This window comes from Loxodonta africana, chromosome 14 (genome assembly GCF_030014295.1).
Source record: "Loxodonta africana isolate mLoxAfr1 chromosome 14, mLoxAfr1.hap2, whole genome shotgun sequence".
NCBI lineage: Eukaryota > Metazoa > Chordata > Mammalia > Proboscidea > Elephantidae > Loxodonta > Loxodonta africana.
Genome location: NC_087355.1, coordinates 54218286 through 54242668, shown reverse-complemented (window position 1 = coordinate 54242668; position 24383 = coordinate 54218286). Strand labels below are relative to the sequence as shown.

General features: G+C 36.2%; 1 protein-coding gene across 1 annotated transcript in view; it reads right to left on the bottom strand.

Moving 5' to 3' along the window:
- Positions 1-9441: 9441 nt before the first annotated feature.
- The window catches only part of LOC135227634 (regulating synaptic membrane exocytosis protein 2-like), a 132147-nt gene continuing 117205 nt past the window's right edge, over positions 9442-24383 (bottom strand). Inside the window, exon 2 of the mRNA XM_064267987.1 lies at positions 9442-10116. Coding sequence (XP_064124057.1) covers positions 9894-10116 — 223 coding nt within the window. The 3' untranslated portion in view covers positions 9442-9893. The remainder of the gene's footprint in view (positions 10117-24383) is intronic.

Sequence of the window (24383 nt, the reverse complement as noted above, 5' to 3'; positions counted from 1 at the left end):
TTGAGGATTTTTACATCTATGTTCATGAGGGATATAGGTCTGAAATTTTCTTTTTTTGTAATGTCTTTACCTGGTTTTGGTATCAGGGATATGGTGGCTTCATAGAATGAGTTAGGCAGAATTCCGTCATTTTCTATGCTTTGAAATACCTTTAGTAGTAGTGGTGTTAACTCTTCTCCGAACGTTTGGTAGAACTCTGCAGTAAAGCCATCCGGGCGAGGGCTTTTTTTTGTTGGGAGTTTTTTGATTACCATTTCAATCTCTTTTTTTGTTATGGGTCTATTTAGTTGTTCTGTTTCTGATTGTGTTAGTTTAGGTAGGTAGTGTTTTTCTAGGAATTCATCCATTTTTTCTAGGTTTGCAAATTTGTTAGAGTACAATTTTTCATAATAATCTGATATGATTCTTTTAATTTCAGTTGGGTCTCTTGTGATGTGGTCCTTCTCGTTTCTTATTCGGGTTATTTGTTTCCTTTTCTGTTTTTCTTTAGTCAGTCTGGCCAATGGTTTATCAATTTTGTTAATTTTTTCAAAGAACCAGCTTTTGGCTTTGTTAATTCTTTCAATTGTTTTTCTGTTCTCTAATTCACTTAATTCAGCTCTAGTTTTTATTATTTGTTTTCTTCTGGTGCCTGATGGATTCTTTTGTTGCTCACTTTCTATTTGTTCAAGTTGTAGGGACAGTTCTCTGATTTTGGCTCTTTCTTCTTTTTGTATGTGTGCATTTATCAATATAAATTGACCTCTGAGCACTGCTTTTGCTGCGTCCAAGAGGTTTTGATAGGAAGTATTTTCATTCTCGTTGCATTCTATGAATTTCCTTATTCCCTCCTTAATGTCTTCTATAACCCAGTCTTTTTTCAGGAGGGTATTATTCAGTTTCCAAGTATTTGATTTCTTTTCCCTAATTTTTCTGTTATTGATTTCCACTTTTATGGCCTTGTGGTCTGAGAAGATGCTTTGTCATATTTCGATGTTTTGGATTCTGCAAAGGTTTGTTTTACGACCTAATATGTGGTCTATTCTAGAGAATGTTCCATGTGCACTAGAAAAAAAAGTATACTTTGCAGCAGTTGGGTGGAGAGTTCTGTATAAATCAATGAGGTCAAGTTGGTTGATTGTAGCAATTAGGTCTTCCATGTCTCTATTGAGCTTCTTACTGGATGTCGTGTCCTTCTCTGAAAGTGGTGTGTTGAAGTCTCCTACTATAATTGTGGAGGTGTCTATCTCACTTTTCAGTTCTGTTAAAGTTTGTTTTATGTATCTTGCAGCCCTGTCATTGGGTGCATAAATATTTAATATGGTTATATCTTCCTGGTCAATTGTCCCTTTACTCATTATGTAGTGTCCTTCTTTATCCTTTGTGGTGGATTTAACTTTAAAGTCTATTTTGTCAGAAATTAATACTGCTGCTCCTGCTCTTTTTTGCTTATTGTTTGCTTGATATATTTTTTTCCATCCTTTGAGTTTTAGTTTGTTTGTGTCTCAAAATCTAAGGTGTGTCTTTTGCAGGCAGCATATAGACGAATCGTGTTTCTTTATCCAGTCTGAGACTCTCTGTCTCCTTATTGGTGCGTTTAGTCCATTTACATTCAGCGTAATTATAGATAAATATGTGTTTAGTGCTGTCATTTTGATGCCTTTTTGTGTGTGTTGTTGACAATTTCATTTTTCCACTTACTTTTTTGTGCTGAGATGTTTTTCTTTGTGAATTGTGTGTTCCTCATTTTCATAGTATTTGACTTTATGTTTGCTGAGTCGTTATTTTTTTCTTGCTTTTTATTTTGAGTTATGGAGTTGTTATACCTCTTTGTGGTTAATAATTGGTTAATTTTTAAGGGTGGCTCCCCATGAATGAGTTTCAAAATTAAAACAAAAGTTTATTTTATCTTGATCTCTCAGGAGATTACCAAAATACTTTTTAAAATCTTAAGTTTTAAAATTATTATACTTATCTAAGAATAGTCTGACTAAATTTCACTGACATTACTCCTTTGAGGCTATGATAAATCAGAGAAATATATTTAGCCTCTAGAAGATAGCAAAAGCTTTCTTCTCTTTATACAAGGCCACTGAGCACAGGTATGATGATTTAATTTGAAAAGAGAAATTGAACCCAATATTCTTTTCATTTGGAATACAGACAACCTTTACACATACCGTTCAAAGGAATGCTTTCCTGTGTAAATTAAGACCTTTTTATGACATGTCTCTTACCTGAATGAAAATGTAGAAAAACTAACAAAAGAAACCCAGGGCCATCTTCTTTGAGTTAAAATCTATGTTATTTTTTATTCACTTTTATTCCCCTGACAATTCTTTGTCAAATCTAAAAAGAAAAGAGAGAGAAGCAGGGACTACTGCCTCTAGCTCCTTCCTTCTTACATAATCCATATCTCTTAGACTAATTCATAGCATACAAAGAGATTTACATTGATCACAATACAGTAGATTTTCAAGGGACATTCCAATTTTTCACTATATTTAATTTATTGGATAAATTGCTCAGTATAAAAGGACAATACGTTAGAAACTGGGAAATATACTCTCTAGAAATTAAACTATAACCAGATGTCATTGAGGACTTTTGTTTCTGGCCAAAATAGCATAAAAGGGACCAGATTTCTCCGGCCTGAAACAGACAAACAAACAAACAAAAAAAAGACAAAATATGTTAAAGAGTGGTTTTCAAGACATAGCACATCAGGCAATAAGGAGCAGTGATAGCTAAAAGACTGGAAACAAACAAACTCTACAACTGTCCCAGCCTACTGTTTTGAGAGACCTTCCAGGCAGCAGCACAGTAAGGGGAAACTGCTATAGACCCTGGCAAAATTCCCGAATTGTGAGTGAGGAGGCCAGCACAGCTAGACTTCAAAGAACAGGTTACCAAGGAGGAGAAAGCTGCACAGAAAGAGAACCTCAGAGATTTTCAAATGTTCTCCTCAAGTATTCAGCTGAGCAACAATTATTACATGCTTGTGGAATACCCAAGTGCAGGAAGAGAACTTTCTAAAAAGATTAGAGAGAACAGTGGCTGCTCCCAAGCAGCCTGACTGGAAAAATTCATGATTCACAGTCCATTAGGAAAAGTACTCATGAAGGTCTTGCCTCAGTAAAAGGGCATAATTGCTGCAAAACTGAGCACTGTTCCAGATCTGCCTAACAAATCATAAAAGCAAGATACAAAAGGATCAAACTGTTTCCATGCAACTGCATCCCAGAGCAAAGTTCAATAAGATTTATAACCCACAGCCGTCAAGCCGATTCCGTCTCATAGTGACCTCATAAGACAGAGTACAACTGCCCCACAGGACTTCCAAGGCTGTAAATCTTTATGGAAGCAGACTGCCACATTTTTCTCCTGCAGAGTGATGGTGGGTTCAAACCGCCAACCTTTCTGTTAGCAGCCAAGTGCTCAATCATTCTGCCACCAGGGCTCTTTAACTCTGGCATAGGTAACTGCTATTAATTCCTGAGTGTAGTTTGCATCACCGGTGTTAATCTCGTTCTTTGTAAACAACCTTGTATTTGGCAATCAACCCTTATATATGACGACAAAAGTAAGAATAACAAAAGAAAAAAATAGATAAGCTGGACTTCATCAAAATTAAAAACTTTTATGCATCAAGGGACATTATCAAGAAAGTGAAAAGATAACCTTCAGAATTTTTTTTGTTTAATACCCAAAATACAAAAAAAAAAAAAAACTCCTACAACTCAATAACAAAAAGTTAAACCCAGTTGAAAAATGGATGTGACGATTAATTTTATGTGTCAGCTTCGCTAGGGTACACTGCCAAGTTGTCTGGTCAAATACTAGCCTGATCTTGCTGTGAAGGTATTGTGATTAACATTTAAATCAGTTGAACTAGTGTGAAGCAGGTTACCCTCCATAATATGTGTGGGCCTCATCAATCAGTTAAAGGCCTTTAGAGTAAAAACGGAGGTGTTCCAAGGAAGAAGGATTATGCCTTAAAGCTGTAACATAGACAATAGACAATCTGCAGGAGTTTCCAGCCTGTTGCCTGACCTACAGATTTCAGACAAAAAACTGCCAGAGTCTCCAGAATTTCCAGCCTGTCACCTGGCATAAGGATGTACACCTAATTGATTCTGTGTCTCTGGAGAACTCTGACAAATACAGATTTTGGTAATGGGAAGTGGGGTGCTGCTGTAACAAATACCTAAAAATGTGGAAGTGTCTTCGGAACTGGGTAATGGGCAGAGGCTGGAAGAGCTCTGAGGCACTTGATAGTAAAAGCCTAGATTGCCTTATACAGAATGTTGGTAGAGTTAGAGACATTAAAAGAGATTCTGGTGAGGGCTCGGAAAGAAATGTAGAGAAAGCTTCTATTATCACAAAGAGAATCTTGCTAAAAATGTGGACGTTAAATGTGCTTCTGATGAGGCCTGTAAGAGGAAGTGATGGACAGGTCTTTGAATACCGAAGGAAAGGCGACCATCGTTACAAAGTGGCCAAGAACTTGGCTGAATTATGTCCTGTGTAACAGATTAAAATTTTAGGCACTTGATTTGTAGAAAAGCTGCAACTTACAGCTGGAACACTGACCCCATCTTGAGCTTTAATATGAAATCCATTTTACTGCTTGTTAAGCTACTTCAATGCTTGCTGTTAAGATACTTGACATGACTGTCTAAAGTGCAGGCCAGAATCCATCTTGAGCCTTGAGAATTGTCCGGAACCTACATCTTCTTTAGTGTTCCCAGAAAATACGTTTTATACTTTGTTCCAAGGAAATTCTTAGCAAAACTTGTGGTAGTCTGTAACGGTATCAGCCAATGAGAAATTGGCTTGTGATTTCTTATATGGTATCAACCAATTAAAAGTAGAAAGCAAAATCACTGTGGTTTCTTCTCGCAAGCTATTTAACATGTTTTAGTATTTTCACAGGCTTTACTGTAACTGTGTGACATATATCCAATCAGAGTGTGATCTTTACAGTATTCACTGATTTTCCTGTAAATGCTTAGCATACAGCTTAGTTCCTCTTTTAAACCCATAAAAATGTTTCTGTAACTGAACCGCGCCAGACTGCTTGGTGTCATTTCGGTGGGCCCAGGCTGCCCCCTGGTTCGACCCCAATCAAATCGTTCAAACCTTAATAAACCTCTTCTTTGTTTTAATTTCAAACAGAGTCCAAATCTTATCCTGCTCATACACAGTTCAAATGCTTTGTGGTAAGTAAAACATGACTATTTGGAAAATTCTCAGCTTATGCATAATGTAAAAACTGAGAAAGCATGCTCTGGAGAAAACATCAAGGGTGTGACTGGACAACTGTTTGCTAAAAATATCAGACATGAGATTTATAGAACCAATCACTCATTTCAGCAGAAACACTTCCAGCTTAGAATGAAAAGGACAGAGATGGGACAAAATGAAGTAAAGCTATTGGGCTACTGGGATCCCACAAGCGGGAATCAGGCTAATGAAGCTGCTAGGCTGCTAACATTTGTTGTCCTTCAGGAAAAGGAAAGGATGATACTCAGAGCAGTTCAGAGGCCCGCAGAGCTGTAGACCCAGGGCCAGGGGGTGTAGCCTCCACCTCCTTAGTTTCAGGGCTGGAGTTACCGCCTTCTTAGTCCGAAGGACTGGGCCAGTTAACCAGGGAAAAGGTGGTTCAAGAGAATGCGGCCACATCCCGAGTGGGCCTGGAAGACAGGGCAAAGGCCCCAGTGTGCCCAGGGTGCCCAGGTGGGCCCACAGGCATGTGATTATTTTCAAGCCCTGAAATCTAATGGCATTTGCCCTGCTGGGCTTCACACTTACTTTGGACTCATGACCCCTTCTTTCCCTCCAATTTCTCCCTTTTAGAATTGGGAATGTCTGCCCTATGCCTATGCCAACACTGTATTTTGAAAGCAAATGTCTCATATTCTAGGTTTCACAGATCTACAAACAGGGAGGGATTTTGCCCCAGGACAGAACATACCCAGTGTCTCACCCATGCCTGACTAGGTTATTTAGAACATAAGATTTTAGACTTAGATTTAATGCTGGAATCAGTTAAGACTTCTGGTGATGCTGGGATGGGGTGAATGTATTTTGCACACGGAAAGGACACGAATTTCGGGAGGGCCAGAGAGTGGACTGTTATGGATTAAACTGTGTCCTCCAAAAAGATACGCTGAAGCTATAACCCAAGTACCTGTGAACATAACCTTGTTTGGAAGTGGGCTCTTCAAAGATGTTATCAGTTAACATGAAATCATACCAGAATAGGCTGGGTCCTAATCCAATCTGTTACATCCTTGTAAACAAGGAAAATCAGAAAAAAAAAAAAGAAAAACCAAGCCCATTGCCATCACGTTGATTGCAACTCATAGCAACCCTATGTGTTACAGAGTAGAGCTGCTCCATAGGGTTTTCTAGGCAGTAGCTTTTACAGAAGCAGATTTTCAGGCCTTTCGTCCACAGTGCTGCTGGGTGGGTTCAAACCACCAACTTTTAGTAGTCAAGCACAAACCATCTGTGCCATCCAGAGACTTTAAATGAGGAGAAGAGACATAGATATAGACAGAGGAAAGATTGCCATAGGTTATGCTGCAGCTGCAAGCTAAGGAACACCTGGAGATACCAGAAGCCAGGACAGACAAGAAAGGATCTTCCCCTAAAGCCTTCAGAGAGAACATTGCCCTCCCAACACACTAAATTCATACCGCTATCCTCCAGAATAATGAGACCACAAATTTCTGTTCTTGTAAGTCACCCAATTTGTGATACTCTGTTAAGGCAGCCCTAGAAAATTAATGCGATGGACAAAGGATTTGAATTGACATTTCTCTAGTGAAGCTATTCAAATAGCCAATGAGCACATGAAAAGATGATCGACATGATTAGATGCAAACCAAAACCACAATGAAATACCACTTCACTACCAATAGGATGGCTATTATCAAAAAACTGAAAATAGTACACTTATAAAAAGTTGAACTGGCAAAAGTCGTGGGAAGATAAATTTACAACAACGACCTAAAAAAGAGTAGCTGCTGAGGCTGCTTAATGTACAACCGAACACCTCACGGGATTTGGTTCCTTGGTTTGGAGGTTTAGGGTCTTAGTTTCATGGAACATTCCAGTTAACTGGCCTAATTACATGTTTAGTGCTTCTGTTCTACCTCCTGGTTCATTGCTTAGTGCCCAGAGTCTTAAAAGCTTGCAAGCGGCCACTGAAGGCACAACAATTGGTCTCTAGTCACCTGGAGCAACAGAGGTAAAAGGAGGGTCAGTAATAGCAGGAGGGTATGGAATGTGTGACTAATTACCTTCATGGACAACTGCCTACTTTGACATGAGACCAGATGAACTGGATGGTGCCTTGCTACCATTACTGAACATTTTGATCAAAAATTCCATAGAATAATCCTAATCAAAAAGGAGGAAATGTACAACAGAAGTTCAAATTCTCATGGAATCAGGACTTTATGGAGACATGGATGGTGGATGGACTCCTGAAACTATTGCTGAGATAATCTTTAAATCTTAAACCAAAAATATCCCCTGAAGTCATCTTAAAACTAAACAGTAGTTTAACTTAACCAGTAAAAAACATCTGCCTTGAGCATTATGCTCTTTTAAGAACTATTTATATGGGATCAAATTGACAACAGCAACTTGAAAGATTAGCTAGGAACCTTAGGAGGCAGTGAGTTTATGTTAACGAGGGAGGAACAGCTCAGAAAGATGGGTGAGAATGGTTGCACAACTCAAAGGATGTAATCAATGTCACTAAATTGTACATGTAGAAAAAATTGAAAATAACAAGTTTGGGTGAAAATGTGTAGAAATTAGAACCTTTGTATTGCTGGTAGAAATGTAAAATTGTGCATCCACTTTGGAAAATTCTTTGGTGGTGCCTCAAAAAATAAATTAAACATAGAACTACCATATAACCTAGCAAGTCTACTACTAGGTATATACCCAAAAGATTTGAAATTAAGGACTGAAACAGATACTTGAACACCAATATTCATTGCAGCACTATGCATAATAGACAAAAGATGCAAGCAACCCAAGCGTCCATCAACAAATAAATAAAGAAATGTGGTATATACATACACTCGAATGTCACTTAGCCATAAAAAGGAATGAAATTCTAATACATGCTACAACATGGATGAACTTTAGAAACATTATGCTAAGAGAAATAAGTCAGACATGAGAAGACAAATATTGTATGATTTCACTTACATGAAATATCTAAAATAGGAAAATTCATAGAGACAGAAAGTAGATTAGTGATTACCAGGTGCCAGGGATAAGGGAGAAAAAGAGTTTTTGCCTAATGGGTACATCTCTGTTTGAGGTGATGAAAAACTTTTGGAAATGGATAGTGGTGATGGTTATGCAACATTGCAGAAGGAATTAATGTCATTGAATTGTACTTAAAAGTTATTAAAATGGCAAATTTTATTTTATATGTATTTTATAATAATAAAATAAAAACTTTTTAAATCAATCAATGCAGTTCACTATACTAACGAACAAACAGAAAAAACACATATGATTATCTCAATAGACACAGAAAAAGCATTTGTCAAAATCTAACAGCCATTCCTTGTTAAAAAAAAGAAGTCTCAGCAAACTAAAATGGCATCTACAAAAAGCTTACAGTTAACACCATATGTAACAGTGAAAGACTAAGTGCTTTACCCCTAAGATTAGGAACAAGACAAGGATGTCTGTTCCACCACCTATTCAAAATTGTACTGCAGTTTTTAGCCAATGCAATCAGGCAAGGGGAAAAAAAAAAAACATAATCAAGTAAACCAGGGAGAAAGATTAGGAGGAAAAAAGAAAAGTTATTAGCTCTAGGCAAAACAAAACAACAAGAACAGGGGGAATGGTGGTGGGGAGGGGGGAATGAAATCACACAGGGCTAACAAATTCCCACTAAGTACTGTACTTAAAGGAGTCCCTGGGTGGTGCAAATAGGTAAGGTATTGGCTGCTAATCAAAAGGCTAGAAATTCAGACACCTCAGAAGAAATGCCTGGTGATTTCCTGAAAAACCAGCCTTTGAAAATCCTATGGAGCACAGTTCTACTTTGACACACTTGGGGTTGCCAGGAGTCAAAATCATCTGGACAGCATCTGGTTAATGTATTTAAAGATATGAGCTTCCTATTTAAAAACCACCGAAGAACTGGAAGATAAGATACTAGTAAGGAGATAAATGCAAGTTCTAAAGACCTTACCGAGGCAAACACTTTAAAATACTGTTTTTGCTAATTTCAACAAATTATTCTTTGGGTATCATTAACATATTCCCCAAAAGTGGATGGATAAACTACAAAATCCTAGTAATAAGTGCGAAACACCTCCTTAGCATTTCTTTCTTAAATTCCATAGCCCAATGTTTATTTTATTAATGTTAAAACAATAGAAGAAGAAATTATAAAACACAGAATCTCAACACTGGAAATGGCCTCTTTCGAAAAACAGGCAACAGGGGCCAAAGAAAAAGCACATCTATGGTTTTTAAAAATTATGTGTAGTAATGGAGAAAGCTATGTCACAACTGTGACATTAATCATTTGTGGGACTTTGAGAAAGGACTTTGAGAAAGGTCTTCAGTCTGTCTGATCTGAGTTTTCTGCACCTGTAAATAAAGAAATTAGACCAATTGCATTTCTTTCATACTCTTTGAAAGTCTAAAATCCTACAATTCTAAATAAAAGCATAAACCAAATGAAATGAAACACTGAAACAATTATCTTCTTAATTCAGTTAAAAGGTAAAAAAGCTTATTTTACCTGAAATGAAGACATAAAAAAAGGCTTTTGTTCTTTGATTTATCTGAATAATAACTGCAGCTAATTTTACTAACAACATGCTTAAATATCAGAGAATTGTTAGGTGTAACCTGAATCATTTCTGTACCTTGTTTGAGCGTAGTGACACCCGGCCTCCACAACGAGCACAGAACCTCGTCTGGCAGTACGAGCAGTGATGGCCACAGCCATCGGCAAACTTTGTTTTGTGGCAGATGCCACAGGTCGGGGCGTCACCCTTCTGCTCTTGCTGCTGCTGTGATTCTTCTCCCATCTTCTTTACCTGCTCCTTATACATTTCGAACTGCTGATGCAGTTTTCTGCAGAGAAAAAAAATTTTAATTAGCTTCCTGATGGTCTCAAAAAATAGTCATTACCCACAATCTGAAGACACAATTTCATAACCAAAACAATTCATAAGGTGAGAATAAAATAATAAAAAGTTAATTTTCTAATTACAGAATAGCATCTTGTGTAGTATATCACATCATAAAAGCGTTACAACTAGTTCTGTCTTCTGACTTGAATGTTTATTTAAGAACCAATTACTATGTTTAGGAAGATATTTCTTTGAGTGGAATTCCAGAATTTCTATCTACCATTTGTAACATACGTTCAGTCATATGCTCTACGATATTTACAACATTATTTTTCAACAGTTTAGCTTCTGAAATAGAGGGAGCTAATTTGACTTACACCAGCAGCACTGGGTAGTCATGCCAAAACTTATGAATTTCAAATAATCGAGACTGAGCCTCAATTACAGTCATCTGCAGAATCCAAACAGAGGGAAAAACACTGGATGAGTGCGCTCACTAACTGTTTAAATCTGTTCAACAGTCTGGACACTAGTCGGCTATAAAAAGCCTGTGAAATATTAGGGGCAGACCAAGTGAGGCTGTAGAAACCCTGGTGGTATAGTGGTTAAGAGCTACAGCTGCTAACCAAAAGGTCGGCAGTTTGAATCCACCAGGCACTCCTTAGAAACCCTATGTGGCAGTTCTGTTCTGTCCTAGAGGGTCACTATGAGTCGGAATCGACACAATGGCAACAGGTTTGGTTTAAGGGAGGCTGTGCAAATAAAAGTAAATCCAACCTTCATTTTAAAATAAAACAAAAAGATTTTTTAAAAAGTGCCTAAAACAGGTATTATTTACCCTAATTAAAAAAATTGTGATAAAACCTTTTACTTACACCATCTTTATAAAGAAAATTGAAAATGTCTTAAAACTATAATTAGTCCCGCTTAGAAAGTAGAAAGCTGTCATCTTAACAATGACAAAATGCTAAATAATCTATAAAACCGTTAACTTATCCTGAACCCATCAGACATTTGAGGTTATAAGGCAACCAAGTAATCCGAAGTCCAAAGAGCGGCAAGTCCCACCAAGGAGAAAAGGACCCACTAACTGTTTCACCTTTGGCAAAGCACAGAAGAAAGTGGTGGCCACCATACAAGCAGGAAGAAGAAATCAGCTAAAATTTTAACAAACCGTTAATGGCCAAGTGTGGGCTAGCATGACAGTTTCGACATAGCTAGGGGCCCCAGACTCAAGGGAAGTTCGCACCCACTCCAAGCACTTAAGTACTTTTCCACAGGCTACCACTAGTGCTCGTGAGAAACCCTGGCAGGTAGACAAAGAAGACCTACCGTTTTTTGTGGGGGACACATATGTAGGTATAAAAGAGGTGACTAGCAGCTGCTGGGTGACCCGCACATTGCCCCAGGCCCTTCTCTCCTAAACAAGCAAAAACTTTAAGCCATTAGGGAAGAAAGTGAACTCTGTTATCCCCAGGGCACAGGCAAAGATTTGTTTCAGCTAGGGGAAATGTGGAAGGACAAAAACCTCTACCCAAGAAAGAGGAAGAAGGAAACTCTCTTGGGCCCAGAAACGTGCTCTAATAAAAATCAGAGGTCTTTTACCATTAAGGGCGGGGCAGAAACTCCTGCCACCACTTTCTCCTGTGCTCTGCCAAAGGAGAAACAGTGTGTCCCATTTCTCCTTGGTGGGGCATGTTACTCCTTGGAATTCAGATTACTTCATTGCCTCATAACTTCAGTTGTCTGATAGGTTTAGGAAAAATTAGTGACATCTATAAAGTACTAGCGGAAAAAAACTGTCAACCCAGGATTCCATACCCAAATTATGTTTCAAAAAATGAAGGGAAAATAAAGACTTTTTCAGGCAAATTCCTCACTGGTAGACTTGTACTACAAAGAATTTAAAAGAAGTTCTTCAGGCAGGGGAATGATGCTCCTTGAAAATACTGTATGGAAAACCAGGCCTACACATATAAATAAATACTTACATTAAAAAGAAAAGGGTCTCAAGTCAGCAATATGTTTTCATAGGAAACTAGCAAAAGGAGAAAATTAAACTCAAAGCAGGAGGGAAATAATAAAGATTAAAGCAGAAATCAAGGAAACAAAAAGCAGGCAATTTGAAAAAATTAATAAAATTGATAAACCTTTAGCCAAAATGACTAGGAGAAAAGAGAGAAGACACGAATTACCAGTAGCAAGAATGAGAAAGGGGACATCATTAAAGAGCCCACAAACATAAACATTATAAGGAAATACTGGGAACAATTCTACAGCATACATGAGAAATGGACCATTTCCTTCAAAGACAGAATCTACTATATCAAGAATAAATAGCATGAATCCTGTATCTATTAAAGAAATTTAATTATTAGATTAAAAATCTTCCAAAAATAAAAACTCCAGTGCTGGGTGGATTCCTCAGTGAATTCTACCAAACATTTAAGGAAGAAAAAAATACCAATTCTACACAACCTCTTCCAGGAAATAAAAAAGGAACATTTCCCGACTAATATCATAAGGCCAGCATTACTCTGATACCAAAACCATTGTACATATACAAAGATATGACAAGAAAATGATAAACCAGTATTCCTCATGAACAAATGCAAAAATCCTCAGCACACTATTAGCACATAAAAACCAGAAATATATTAAAGGGTAAGACATCACAAGCAGACGCTGCTTACCCTGGGAATGCAAGGCTCCTTCCGTATTCTAGTATCAAGCAATGTAATTCACCATATTAACAGACTAAAGTCGGGGGGGATCACACGATTAGCTCAAAATAAGTTGAGAAAGCACTTGACAAAACAGCTCAGCAAACCAGAAACAGACAGAAACTTTCTCAACCTGATAAGGGCATCTAAAAAAAACCTACGGCTAATATTATACTGGATGGTGAAAGACTGAATGTTTTCTCCTCAAGATCAGGAACAAGGCAAGGTGTCCTCTCTTATTTAACAGTTAACATCAAACTGGAAATCTTAGCCAGTGCATTAAGGCAAGAAAAAAGAAAGAAAAGGCATACAGATTAGACAGGAAGATATAAAACTGTCTTCTCTGTGCAGATGGTAATTGTCTATGTATAAAATCTCAAAGAAATTACAAAAAAAGCTCCTATAACAAGTAAGTTTAACAAGATTACAGGCTACATGATCAACATATAAAACTCAATTATATTTTTATATACTAGCAATGAACAACTTGAAATCAAAAATTTACAGTCTGTAACAGCAGGAAAAAAGAGAGGAGAATGAAGGAGAGTGAGGGGAGAGGAGGGGAGGTGAGGGAAGAGAGGGGAAAAGTAAAGGAAAGGAAAAACTCAGGAATAAATCTAACAAAATATGTGCAGACTTTCTATGATGAAAACTATAAAACACCAATGAAGAATCAAAGGAGACCTAATAATAGGAGAAATATACCATATTTATTGATGAGAAAAATCAATATTGTTAATACGTCAACTGTTTCCAAATTGATCTATTGATTCAACACCCTCCCAATCAAATCCCGGCATAATTTTTTGTAGACAGTGACAAGCTGACTCTATAATTTATACAGAAAAGTAAAAGGCCTAAAATACTCAAAACATTTTGAAAAAGAAGAAAGCTGAAGGACTCACGCTACCTGATTTCAAGACTTACTCTAAAAGCCACAGCAATCAAGTCAATATAGTATTGGCAAAGGATAAACAATCTGTCAATGGAATAGACCGGAGAGTCCAGAAATAGTCCAGTATTTATATGGTCATCAATTTTTTACACAGGTGCTAAGATAATTCAGTGGAGAAATATTCTTTTAAGCGATAGAAAATTCACATTTTAAAAAAAATAGAGTGATTGGAAATCCGTGTGTGAAAAAAAAAACAATAAACCTCAACTCAAATCTCACACCTTATACAAAAAATAACTCAAATGGATTAGACCTAAACACAATGACTAAACTCGTACAACTTCTAGAAGAAAACATTTCAGAAAAACTTTGTGACCCTGGGTCAGATAAAGACTTCTTAGATAAGTCAGGCAAAGATGCCTTTAAAAGGACATAAAAAGCCATGAACCAGAAGGAGTCAGGGACCAGCACAATACAAGTGGTCCCTGACTTACAACATGTGTGAGCTACAAAAACTGCGCTTACGGATGTACTTTTTTTTTCTTTGGTACATTTGATCATTAGTAACATCACTACATACAACGCTGCAGTGTGTAATTTGCTGATATCATAACTGTAAATTTATAGGTAATGTTTCCAATGCCCAAAGACAAAGACCGAATTTATAAAGATACTGATTGCCATGAATTGAATTGTGTCCCCCCAAAATATGTGTCAGCTCTATCAGGCCATGACTCCCGGTACTGTACGGTTGTCCTCCATTTTATGATTGTAATTTTCCTATGTGTTATAAATTATAATCTCTGCCTGTGGTTAAAGGGGATTAGGGTGGGATGTAACACCCTTGCTCAGATCACATCCCTGATCCAATGTAAAGGGAGTTTCCCTGGGGTGTGGCCTGCAGCACCTTTTATTTTATAAGAAAAAAAAGGAAAGGGAGGCAAGCAGAGAGTTGGGAACCTCCTACCACCAAGAAACCAGCACTGGGAGCAGGACACGTCCTTTGGACCCAGGGTTCCTGCCCGGAGAAGCTCTTAGTCTAGGGGAAGATTGATGACAAGGACCCTCCTCCAGAGCCAACAGACAGAAAGACTTCCCCCGGAGCTAACACCCTGAATTTGGACTTCTAGCTTACCAGACTGTCAGAAAATACATTTCTCTTTGTTAAAGCCATCCACTTGTGGTATTTCTGTTATAGCAGTACTGCATGACTAAGACACTGATAATAAAAGAAAATAATGAAAACTTAAAAAAAAAAAAAAAAGAGGTATTTGACTTACGTCAGAAATGATTTACAACGGAGTAGTCGGAACGGAACCCTGTCATAAGTCAGCAACAACCTGTATATCAATGAATGAGCATGGCTGTATTCCAATAAAACTATATATGGACACTGAAATTTAAATTTTGTATTATTTTACAGCCACAAAATACTACCGTTTTTTAAATTTTGTGCAACTATTTTAAAATGTAAAAACCATTCTTAACTCATCAGTTATAAAAAACAGATGGGGGGCCAGTTTGGCCACAGGTGTAGTTTGCCTGCACCTATACAATATGATTTCATTTACATGACCTTTTGGAAAAGGCAAAATTATAGGGACAGAGATCAGATCAATGGTTACCAGGGACTAGAGTAGAGAGACGGATTTGACTACAAATGGGCATAGCAACTTTTTGGTATAAAGGAAATATCCTATATCTTGATAGTGATGGTGGATATATTACTGTGTATGTTTGCCAAAGCTCATCCAGGTGTATATTTCGAAAGGGTAAACTGTACTGTAAAAAAGTTATACCTCACAAAATCTGACTTTTAAAAGAGGTTATATATATATATATACATACACAAACACATGAATTTTAAGATAAAAAAAAAAGTACCAATTTTTTAAAGTGCCAGTCTACAGTCAGTAGGTACATAAAACAGAACTCCAGAAGTCCTCGTATTCACTTAATCACAAAAGCACACTTCCTTTTTCACATTTGGTGTCAATGAATTCCAAATAGCTATGTCAGTTTGACTAACTTTTTCAGTAACCTCAATAACATACTGCTCTTCTCTGATGATGTCCCACCAGGTTTAAGTGTAATGTGTCTCATTATAGGGTCTTTGTATTTTATACATGCTCTTCTCTTTGCCTACAATGAAATGCTCTGCATGCTTTTTTTTACCCCCTTTTCTTTTGTGAAACCTTGGTGTTATGAGGCGCTGCCAAGTCGGTTCCAACTCATACAACACTGTGTACAACAGAATGAAACACTGCCCGGTCCTGCACCATGCTCACAATTGTTATGCTTGAGTTTTAAATCTTAGGTATCCAGAATAGGATCGATCATAAACTTGGTAGCACTGATCCATGCTTGACTCCTATTTTAATTAATAATTTTCTCTTTTCCAATTAGATTTGACTTCCATCACAATCATATATTTTTTATATTAAAATCTAAATAGCTAATACATATGGTGCTTGCTATGCATCAGGTAGATGGGTGTTATTATTATTCCTATTATTATCATTTTGATTATTATTATTTCTATTTTATAGAAAGCTTATCTTACTCGTGGTCACACAGCTGGTAGGTGGTAGAAGCCAGATTCAAATTCAGTGTTGCTCCAAAGTCCATGCTCTTAAACGCTCTGGTTTTTGCATCCAGTTTATGTATTTTAATGAGGCATTGGTGGTTCAGTGGTAGAATTCTCACTTTCCATGCAGGAGACCCAGGTTTGACTCCCAGACAATGTGATGGTAGACGTAGAAATGTGTATGTCAAAACTCACACAGGTATATATTTCAAAAGTCACCGCACGCACAGCCACCACCCATCTGTCAGTGCAAGCTTGCATGTTGTTATGATGCTAAACAGGTTTCAGCAGAGCTTCCAGACTAAGACAGACTAGGAAGAAAAGTCTGTCGATTTACTTCCAAAAATCAGCCAATGAAAACCCTGTGGATCACAGTGGTTTGATCCTTAACCAATCATGGGAATGATGCAAGACCAGGCAGTGTTTCATTCAGTTGTGCCCGGGTTGCCGTAGGTCTAGATGGCAGCAAACAACGACAACAACAAAATATTCCCTGATTGCATAAACCATATTTTATTCATCCATTTCTTTATTTAAGAAAAGGTGGCCCTTTATAATTCTTTATTACAATATTTCTGTAATGACATTTTGTAAACCCACATAAGGTTGTCTCTGGGGTATATATGCAGGAGTATAGTGCGTATACTCAATTTCACTAAATACTTTTAAACTGCTCTCCCAAATGGCTTAAAACAGTTAGCACACCTCCAAGCAGGCTATGGAGATTGCAGTTTCCTCTCATTCTCATCAATATGTGATATTACTCAACTTTTTTAATTTTTGCAGCTTTGACAGATGCAAACAGATGTCCTACATTTTTCTGACTTCTAATGAAGTTTATCCAATTAAACTGCCTCTCTTATGAATCGTCTATGCATATTCTTTACCCAACATATTGCTATTGGATTTCCTGTATTTTTCTTGCTAATTTGCAGGGTACCCTATATAATCTATACAATAATCCTTTATAAATTAAGCATAGCAAATATCTTCTCCCAGTATGTCAAGTGACTGTTAATTTTGTACGTGACATCTGTCCTTTGCTCAACAGAAATCTTTAATTTTGATGTAGTCAAATGCACCAATTTTGCCCCTTATGGTTTCTGGTTTTGGTAGCTAAAAAAAAAAAAAACGTTTACTTAACCCCTAAATTGGTCACGAAAATATTCTACATTTTCTTCTAATAGCTTTATAATTTCACCTCTCATATTAGGCTTTCAGTCAATCTGAAGTTTATTTTTATATGTGATGTGATTCAAGGATTTACTTTCGTTCTTCTCCATATAAAACCCCAAAAACCAAACCCACTGCCATTGAGTAGATCTCAACTCACAGCGACCCTACAGAACAGGACAGAACTGCCCCATAGGGTTTCCAAGGCTGTAAATCTTAACGAAAGCCACCTGCATCGTCTTTCTCCTGCACAGCGGCCATCAGGTTCAAACCGCTGACCTTTCCAGTAGCAGCCCAACGCTTAATCACTGGGCTACCAGAGCTTTCCTCTCCATAAAAAGACTCCATGTTCCCAAAAATTATTTATGAAATAACCCACCCTTCCCCCACTGATTCATGAAGTCATTCTCTCATATAATAAGCTCCCGTATGCACATGGGTCTATTCATGGACTCTTCATTCTGTTTCATTAGTTTTTGTGTTTGTTCCTACTCCAGAACAACACTGTCATAACCAAAGTTCAAATACAATAAAAGGTCCAAAAGATCTTAAATATATAAATTTGAATATATAACCTTCTGACAATGTAGATCAAAGTTCAGCAAACTTTTTCTGTTAAGGACAAGGCAGAAAATATCTTAGGCCTTGTGGGCCATAGGATCTCTGTCACAACTACTCAAATGTGCCGTTGGTACACAAGAGTGGTCATAGACAATAAGTAAATAATTGAGCTCCACTGTTTTGCTGGCATCGGAATTAACTTGACAGCAACAGGTTTTTTTTTGTTTGTTTGTTTTGTTTGATTTCCAATGAAACTTCTTAAAACAGGCAGCGAGCTGGATTTGGCCCACAGGCCACAGTCTGTAGATGCCTGATGTAGATGAACGAGTCAAAGATACATTCATAATAATTTAAAACCCTTACTATAAATATTTAAAAGACATATATAATACATCACTTTACAAATATTGCTTTTTCCCACTTATTTCATAAAGCTATTTTACCCAAAATTTTCATATCTTCTATATCATTGTCTTCATCATTACTAAAGTAACTCATTGAACTCAGTGTTCTCCACAGCAAATATTCTCCACTTCTGAATTCTTTCAGATAACTGAACTTTTCAGTCCATGTTTACAGCTGTTCCTGGAAATTTACCCCCAGTCACAGTTTGTTGTTGTTATTATTGGTGTTTTTCCATGGATCTTATGGGTATATTTTCATGATCTCTGCAACCTAACTGCTTCCATTACTATTTTTAAAGTAATTTTTCAAAGGTTTGCTTACTGCAACTTTCAAAACTTGTCATTTTAAGGTCACAGCCCTAGAAATTTCTATATTGATGTTAAATTTCTATATCTCCCTGTTCATAAATTCCATCAGATAATTGCTATAGGTATCCAAACTAGAATTACTTGAGGTCATTTCAGGCTACTGTGTCTTCTCCAAGCAATACTTTATAGTTCAAAATAAAGAAACTGAGGGTGGCTTCTCATAGTAAGGAAGATTTCAAAAGGACTCCATAAAATTAGATTAACTTCCTTTTATTAGAGGAATAATTTCAGTTTAAAGAAAAACAACTATTCGTATATTCCAGAATATTTAGTACTCCGGCTTTGTAATTTGTTTTGATGTCTGGTAATTGAGTCCTTCTTTGGCTCTGCTTGTTGAAAACTGTTTTACTAGTTATAAAACTTCTCCCTTCCATATAAATATTCTAATCCTTTTATCCAGTTTCCTTGAAAATCCTGGTGGGATTTTTATTGGAATTACAATACACTTGTTGGAGAATTGGTATCTTTACAATGTTGAGTCGTCTCACTTATAAACATGGCGAGTCTCTTCACTTACTGCAGATTCACCAAAAAAAAAACAGTAACAGACCGAGATGGCTTTACATGTAATTTTTTTAACTCAAATTTTAAACCTTAACTCACCATTCACCCCCAACAGGTGCATGGATAGGTCTGTATTTTAATTTAATTGACTTCCCTTGTTTATATTATACTATATGCACTTAAAAACATTATTTTGAGAAACAGTCTATAGGCTTCCACAGACTGTCAAAGGTCCATTCAAAACACAGATTAAAGACAGAAGTTTTTAATATTCCCAGGTTCTATATGTTTTTTTCAGAAAAAAGTAAAACCCAGCTCTCCAACAATTTCATGAAGCTAATATAACCATGACACTTTCTGCTCTTTGCCTTCATAACTCATTATTCTCATTGTACTCAATACTACTTCCCTAGAAAGATACTCCTTATCCCTGACTAGGTCAAAATCATTCCATTAAATATTTTCAAAGCACCATAGTATATTGGACTTACTACAGTTGCAGATTTATATTCACTTATAAAATTACTCGATTAATGACTACCTCTCTAATTAGAATACATAACCCTTGAGGATTGTTTTTTCTGTTTCTGCTCTCTTTTTTATCCCCAGTGGGCAGAATAATGCATGGCCCGTGGCATGTTCTCAATAAATACTTACTGAACATTTGAATTAATGATGAATAAATAAACATGTATTGCACATGTACTATTTGATAGGTGATGGAACAAAAATATAACATAAAGCTGAATGTGACCCAGTCCTTGTCATTAGTAAGAGAAGATATATATATATATAGAAAGAGAGACATGTATAGACTTAAGACTGGCATGTAAACTAATGAAGTAAAATGAAACATATGCTAAATAAATACATAAGAAAAACTGCTACTGGTGCACAAGGAAGAGTAATTGTGAATGGTGTCAGAATGACTTCATAGAAGAGGCACATTTTTTAGTTTTTAAACATCATGTACATCTTAGCCTTGAAAGATATGCAAAATTATAATAGGCAGAAAATGAAGAGTGAATTTCAGCCTAATATATTGCACGTGCAAAGCAGGAAAGCAGAGAGTTCAAGATACTGAAAGTATTTTCATTTGGCATAAGGTATGCATAGAGTAAAGAGGAGGAAGGGAAATGTAACAGAAAAAGCTGGAAAGGCAGCTTGGGGGAGAATGCCTTGAATTCCATACTAAGAATTATTTTCCACTATTATCTCCTACCCAACTTAGTTTATGACATCACAAGTTACAGAAATCAGCAAGACAATGTTGAGAAATATTGTAAACTATTTCAAATAAATTAGATATTTGGTTCACTGTTTTTAGGCCAACAATATTTCTCCAAAACAATTTGTTACTGTTGCATACACACACACATACACACACAGAAACATAACTGAAAAAAGTCACATAAGTTCTTTACTTAATATTAATCCTTTAGCTTTAATATGTATCTTTAATATAATTTTGCACCTCTACTTTACGTCACCATAACCAATACCTGAAAGGCAATTAAACTCAGAAGCGCAATTTCTTAAAAAAATTTTAAAACTTTTATATAATCACTAGATATAGAATCTCTGGGACTGAAATGATTATTCCATTCAAACAACGAAATAATCTTGGTATTAAAGGCTAAGATTAAAAACAGTTAAAAAGTACACTTGTAGTTTGTTACTGACACTCGGGAATGTTTCCTCTCTCTGACTCTGAGGGGAAAATGTGTTTCATTGCTTTTCTGAAATTTCGTTCTTGAAAAAAGGTATTTAACAAATTCAATTCTGAAAAAAAGGTAGTAAATAGAAGAAGCACTTTAAGACCACTATAAATATTTCACCAACTGCTTCTGCCAAAATAAAGTGCCTCTTTGAAAAAGACATAGGACGTAAAACACTTTTATCCACTCCTGCCTGGGTAAAAGACCACAGGCTCTTCATCGAAAAAAATAATAAAAGGAAAACTCTGATCACAACATTATCTACATTTTAAGTTTGGGTGAACTTAATTGCACTAAATCTCAAATTGGTGTAGTTTCTATAAGCCTTGAACTATTGCTTGATGTAGCAACACAACTGTTATTAATCTTACTAACTACTAAGATATCATAATAATTAGTAACATCTAATAAATGTAAACACCCAAAAGAATGTACTTTAAAAAGTTGCATATAAATTATAACTTTCAATTGCAGGACATCTTGCACTAATTCCTGAACCTGGCTAATCATCACAATCACCTAGAAGGCTTTACGTATTTATTTCTTTTTAATAATACAGAGACTCTGAATTCACCCCAAACCTAATGAATTTAAACCTCTAAGCAGGGACCCAAGTATCTGAATTTTTGAGAAGCTCCTAGGTGATTCTGAAAACTACTAGTATACAAAATTCTTCATGATGTGAACCTTGGTTTGCTCTACAGCTGCCAATCAAAAGGCTAGCAGTTGGATTCCACCAGCTGTTCCCTTGGAAACCCTACGGGGCAGTTCTACTCTGTCCCATGGGGTCACCATGAGTCAGAATCAACTCCATGGCAATGGGTTTTTTGGTTTGTTTTTGGTTTTCTCTTTACAGCATTATCCTTTAATTCACAGCCGCTCCTCCTCTAGCATTTACACTAGTACCATAATGCTCTCCTGCAGGTCTCCAAGCACATCATGCTCTTTCAAACCTTTGAATATGTTGTTCCATCAATTGGAAAGCAAATTACCTTTTTTTTTTTCAATTATATACTCTTTTTTAGTATGTAAGACCTTGTTTCAACTTCAATAACACTGATCCCCAATGGGCAGAGCTAAAATTCACTCTTAATGTGGTACTTCTGAATAATATGTTCTATTGTAATTATTTTTATGTACATTATCTGCCTGGGACCATTTATCTTTTTCCTAGAACAGTGTCTGACACATACTAGGCATCTCAGTTATCTAGTGCTGCTATAACAGAAATACTACAAGTGGGTGACTTTAACAAACAGAAATTTATTCTCCCACAGTTTAGAAGACTAGAAGTCCCAATTCAGGGCGCCAGTTCTAGAAGTCTTTCTCACTCTGTTGGTTCTGGGGAAAGGGGCTTGTCATTAGTCTTCCCCTGATCTAGGAGCTTCTCAGCACAGTGACCCTGGGTTCAAAGGACACGCTCCGCTCCTGGCACTTCTTTTTGGTGGCATGATGTTCCTCTCCTCTCTGCTCAATTCTCTCTTTTATATCTTAAAAAAGATTGACTCAAAATACAACCTAATCCTGTAGATTGTGTCCTGCCTCATAAACATAACTGCCTGTAATCCTGCCTCATTAACATCACAGAGGTTAGGATTTACAACACATAGTATAATCACACCAGATCACAAAATGGTGGACAACCACACAATACTGGGAATCATGGCCTAGCCAAGTGTACATATATTTTGGGGGGACGCAATTCAATCCATAACACTAGGTAATCAGTTAATGTGTGCCTTATTTAAAATTGAGTTGAGGTATTTTAAATGAGCAAGAACAACTCGGTATTTCAAGGCAATCTATGATTGGGAGGGTGGGGAGGAGATTTGTCTTTAGACATGGTTCTAGCATTGGCTTTGTTACCTATTAGCTATATGAAACTGTTGGCAAGTTATTTAGCCTGAGTACCAGTGTCTACCACATCTGTCAAGCTGGGATTTTAATACAGACTTCACAGAGTTACCAAAGTCAATATGCTAATGAACTATGTGAAATAAACAAACTCCAAAAATACAGACCTAAATCAGCTTACATTATTATAGTTTAGGACAACCACAAAATGGAAGCTAGGTAAATTGATTTAAATGGAATTACTGTTGAAGAAACAATATATTTTTAATATTAGCTATATAATAAAATATTCACTTACTTATTCTGACATGAAAATGTTTAAAGAATATAAAGAAACACAAGTCATGCTTTTTAACGTTTATAACTTAAAATAAATACCTGGAATTTAGCTTTCAGAAATAGTTTTATGAACAAATGAATAGAAGGCAGTTAAGACATTATCCCCCTCAAACTATAGTCAAGAAGAAAAGCAAATCAAATGACCAGAAAGAAGAAGTCTTATAACTCTGAAGGAGATGAATTATAAAAGGGGATTTCAGAAACTACTCCAGTCTGTGGTTCAGAAAGAGAAAGGAACATTCCCGGAAAATGATAGACCAGAAATCTTCTGTGTAACTAGAATGCGAGATGAAGAAGACAAATATTCTCTATTAATTTCTAAATTTTTAAAACTGCATACATCATACAACAAGAATGAATTCATTATCATAGAAGCTTTAATGGAAAAAATAGCCATTAATCAAGAATTAATTTTTAAAACATCCAAAATTCAAAGCAGATTGAATTACATTTATTATCGAAGTCAAGCTATTTCTTGATCTTTGTTTATGTCAACCAACTGTCACTTTATTTCAACAATTTAAAGCTCACTTTTTAAAGCTACTCACAAAATATTTGTCATTTTATTTAATGACCGTTGCAATCTACTACATGATGTGATGTAATCTTGATTATTTTTCTAAAACTCATTCACAAGATACACAACTGAAGTCATTTAAAATTGAGGCAATGCTACATATAATTATGTTTTGCTATTGATTTTATCATTTTATTCTATGTTAGGCTTTACTGCCTTAAAGAAAAATCAACAAAATAATGACACTGGGTGCTATTTTAACACAAAGATTGCTGGTTAGAAAAGGGTTAATTAAATATAATTTTATTCCTATGTCAAAGTATTTTTTCTTATACTAAAAAAGGATAACCCAAGTAAAATCTGTTGTGAAGGAATATTTATTGAGTTCTCACTATGTATCAGCCATTTTGCTGGATGCCAGAGAAAAAACATTAGACAAGAGGAACACAGACCCTGAGTTCAACTAGTTTAAAAATAATACAAGTTCCAATTTCAGAACTACATATCAAATATTAAGAATAGTATATAACAACATAGTTTTGCTTCAGTTGGAACTGAAACATTAACAAAATATGAAATAAAATGCATATGAAGTAACATAAAATGGATGAGGTAATTACCCTC